The 3,968-nt window shown below is 60.1% G+C and overlaps 1 protein-coding gene across 1 annotated transcript; it reads left to right on the top strand.

Moving 5' to 3' along the window:
- Positions 1–676: 676 nt before the first annotated feature.
- On the top strand, positions 677–3,966 carry SLC7A4 (solute carrier family 7, member 4; the record flags this gene model as incomplete). Its single annotated transcript, XM_010158995.1, has 4 exons — positions 677–1,744; positions 1,853–2,529; positions 3,328–3,436; positions 3,865–3,966. Coding segments are annotated over exons 1-4 (1,870 nt in total), but the record flags the coding sequence as incomplete, so codon positions are not given.
- Positions 3,967–3,968: the final 2 nt, after the last annotated feature.

Here is a 3,968-nt window from a genome sequence, read left to right as displayed (position 1 = left end):
AGCAAGCAGGGCTGCACTGACCCGCACAAGCCCTCTGAGCAGGACCCTATCCTGGCGTGGGGTGGAGGGCGGCAGGAGGGGGACAGCATCCCTGAAATCACAGACTGCGCCAGCTGTGAGGCAGCACTTGCAGGTCCCCCGAGCTGTGTCCTCCTTAGCTCTCCCAGTGGCAGTTGACAGCTGAGTCTGGTCCCCGAGCACTGGAAGTGTTTCCTGGTCTGGTCAGGGACATCCACGTCCTCACTGGAGCTGCTCTGGCCTTCCTGCTGCACGCCTCTGCGCCACGCCTGGGCTTTCCCTGGGGAAGCAGCGAGGTGCTGGGAGCAGGGAGATGCTGCGTGGCCCCTTGGTGGGCTCCCAGCACACCAGGGAGAAGTTGAGGCAGATACTGAATAATGCAGAGGGGAGACAGCAAAGAAACCTTCAGCAGGGCCAGAGCAGCCTGGTTTGGGCTTTAATGCAGCTGTTTTAGAGAGCTTGGGAGATGCTGCCCGGGGGGAGTGGTGGTTTCCCTCCCACCTGTGCAGGGTAGCTAGCTGTCCCATACCACCGCACTGGAGGAGAACGTGCTCCGGGGCTGGGCCCCACGCTGGCTGAGGAGCGAGGGACATCTTGAATGTGCCCCCATGGTTTTTCCACCTTGTCCACACCACCCAGTATCTCCGTGCTCACGCCTTCCTTCTCCTCTGCCAGGTCTCCAGGCAGGGTCTCGCCACTACAGAGTCCTCACCCTGCCAGAGGGCAGGGCCCCCTGTCTCCAGCATGGCAAGGTGGCTGCCTCGCTCCGCTGACCTGACCCGCTTCTGCCAGAAACTCAACCGGGTGAAGACCTTGGAGGATGACATGATGGAGACATCCTTCAACAGATGCCTTTCCACCATCGACTTGACGCTGCTGGGCATCGGGGGCATGGTGGGCTCCGGGCTGTACGTCCTCACAGGCACCGTGGCCAAGGAGATCGCTGGCCCCGCTGTCATCGTGTCCTTCATCATCGCTGGCTTTGCCTCGCTCCTGGCTGCTCTCTGCTATGCTGAGTTTGGAGCCCGGGTACCCAAGACAGGCTCTGCCTACATGTTCACCTATGTGTCCGTGGGTGAGATCTGGGCCTTCCTCATCGGCTGGAATGTGCTGTTGGAGTACATGATCGGGGGAGCCGCAGTGGCCAGAGCCTGGAGCGGCTACCTGGACTCCATCTTCAATCACAAAATCAAGAACTTCACAGAGACCCACGTGGGCACCTGGCAGGTGCCTTTCCTGGCCCACTACCCCGACTTCCTGGCAGCTGCCATCCTGCTGATAGCCACTGCCTTCATCTCCTTTGGGGCCAAAGTGTCCTCCTGGCTCAACCATGTCTTTTCGGCCATCAGCATGGGTGTCATCCTCTTCATTCTCGTCATGGGCTTCATCCTCGCGCAGCCCAAGAACTGGAGTGCCCAGGAGGGCGGCTTTGCCCCAAAGGGGCTGTCGGGCATCATGGCTGGCACAGCCACCTGCTTCTATGCCTTTGTGGGCTTCGACGTCATCGCGGCCTCCAGCGAAGAGGCCAGAAACCCACAGAGAGCTGTCCCCAGGGCCATTGCTTTCTCCTTGGGGCTGGCCACTGGGGCCTACATCCTGGTGTCAGTGGTGCTGACACTGATGGTGCCCTGGCATACGCTGGACCCCGACTCTGCCCTGGCAGATGCATTTTACAGGAGGGGCTACGCATGGGCAGGGTTCCTGGTGGCTGCTGGCTCCATCTGCGGTAAGTACCAGCAGCGGCAGTGGGAACTGCCCGCCTGGCTCACGATGGGGGCTGGGAACCAGGGTGGTTTGGGTCTGACGTGGTCCTCCTCTTCTGCCTGTCCCTCAGCAATGAACACAGTCCTGTTGAGCAATCTCTTCTCCCTGCCACGCATCGTCTATGCCATGGCTGAGGATGGGCTCTTCTTTCGGATCTTCTCCCGAGTGCATCCCCGCACACAGGTGCCTGTCATCGGCATCGTGGTCTTCGGGCTGCTCATGGCCCTGCTGGCCCTCGTCTTCGACCTGGAGGCCCTGGTGCAGTTCCTGTCCATCGGCACGCTGCTGGCCTACACCTTTGTGGCTGCTAGCATCATCGTCCTGCGCTTCCAGCAGCAGAAGGTGTCTGTCTCTGCACCAGCGGCTGGTGGCCAGCCCAGCCCTGAGCCCCAGGAGGGTCCGTCCGCTGGTGAGCTGAAGGAGTATGAGTCCTTCTCTGACAAGCTCCAGCTGGTGGACAGGGACAAGAGCAAAGAGCACCGGGAGCCAGGACAGCTGAAGGCAGCTTTTGAGCCCTACCTGGAGTTTCTCAGCGACTTCTACCCAGGCGAGGTCATCACGGTGGCCGTGGTGACGCTGATGGTGTCTGCCATCTGTCTCTGCTCCGTCTTGGTGTTTGGCAACACCCACCTCCACCTGCCCACCTGGAGCTACTCCCTGCTGCTGGTCCTCTTCAGCCTGGGATTCCTGCTCAGCCTCCTCCTCATCTGGGCACACGAGCAGCAGCGTGGCATGCAGACCTTCCAGGTACGCCTGGGGCCCAGGCAGGATTAGCTCCTCTGCCAGGGTCGATGGGGTGAGAGCAGCTCTGATGGATGCATGGCAGGTATCAGTCACACCGGTATGGTGCAAGCACTGCAAGTGCTGAAGGAGGAGGAGGGTGTCAGCAAGCACTGTTTGTGGGGAGGTGTTGGTGCCTGTGGTGTCATTCTGCATGGTCACAGGTCCCCAGGAAGGGACATCCCCAGCAGCTCTGTGTCCATCTCACAGGATTGCTCCTGTCCAACCTGGGATCCCTTCTTTGCATTCCCATATCCTTCCACTCTTCTCCTGCCTGTCCCAACTCCTGCTGTTGGTCTGCCCTTGAGCTATGCAGTGAAGCTCTTTCCTTCAGCCTCCAAACCACTTCTGTGCCTTTTGTGCTCCCCCCACCTCCAGTTCCTAGCCCACCTAGGCCCTGGTGCATTGCAGCCTTGGGGGTGGTAACACCACCTCCCTGCCGTGCCCCTGCCCCAGCGTCTCCAGTGACAACGACCACGTTGGCTCTGGATTGCGCTGGGTCCTTGTAACAGTGCCTCTGGGCTGTTCTAGAGCCTGTGCCCACCCTGCCAGCCTGGGTCACAGCACCTGCCTCCCTAACTGTCCGTTGTTCCTTTTGGCTACCTTTTTCTCAGCAAAAGTCATTTTCAGAAAGCCCAGGGTTACAGTCCCTTTGTCCGCCATGTTCACCAGTGCTGGCTTTTATCTCTATGGTTTTAAGGATAGGGAACATGGTCTTGCATGTTTCACACACCCACCCTCCCCCTGCCTGCTTCTCTCCCACAGATCCCCCTGGTACCTCTCTCCCCAGCTCTGAGCATCGTTCTCAACATCTACCTGATGCTGAAGCTCAGCTACATGACGTGGCTGCGCTTTGCCATCTGGCTGCTCTTAGGTGAGTGATGACCTCGGAGGGGGGTGGCTGCTTCAGGGGAGAGGGGCACTAGGCTTGTCCCAACACCAGCCGGCTGCTTCAGCAGCTCTTCTCCCACCGTGATGGGTTTATAAAGCACATCATGCCCTCTTCTGCCCGTTTCCCTCTTGGAGATGCAAGCTGAGGTGTCCCAGCATCCTCCTGACCCTCTCTGGTTCCTGGAGCATTACAGCTGGTTCCTGTTAAGGTTTGGATCCTCTTTCAAGCTGTGGACCAGAAACACTCCCAGCTCCCCAGGCAGCTCCCTGAGGAAGTCCTTCCCAGCAAGGGACTGCCGCACCCCAGGGACTGGGGCTGACCCTCTTGCTCTTCACTGCCGGGATGCTGGCTGCATCCCTGCCAGCTGCCGGCCTGTGCCTGAGCCACTGCTCCCTCTGTCCCCACTGCAGGCCTGCTTGTGTACTTCGGTTATGGCATCTGGCACAGCAAGGAGAACCTGCGGGAGCCCCGGCCGCAGCGCACCACTGCCCGGTACGTGGTGTTCCCCAGTGGC

Source organism: Eurypyga helias, unplaced genomic scaffold (genome assembly GCF_000690775.1).
Source record: "Eurypyga helias isolate BGI_N326 unplaced genomic scaffold, ASM69077v1 scaffold34319, whole genome shotgun sequence".
In the NCBI taxonomy this organism is placed as follows: domain Eukaryota; kingdom Metazoa; phylum Chordata; class Aves; order Eurypygiformes; family Eurypygidae; genus Eurypyga; species Eurypyga helias.
This window is presented reverse-complemented; position numbering and strand designations above follow the sequence as displayed.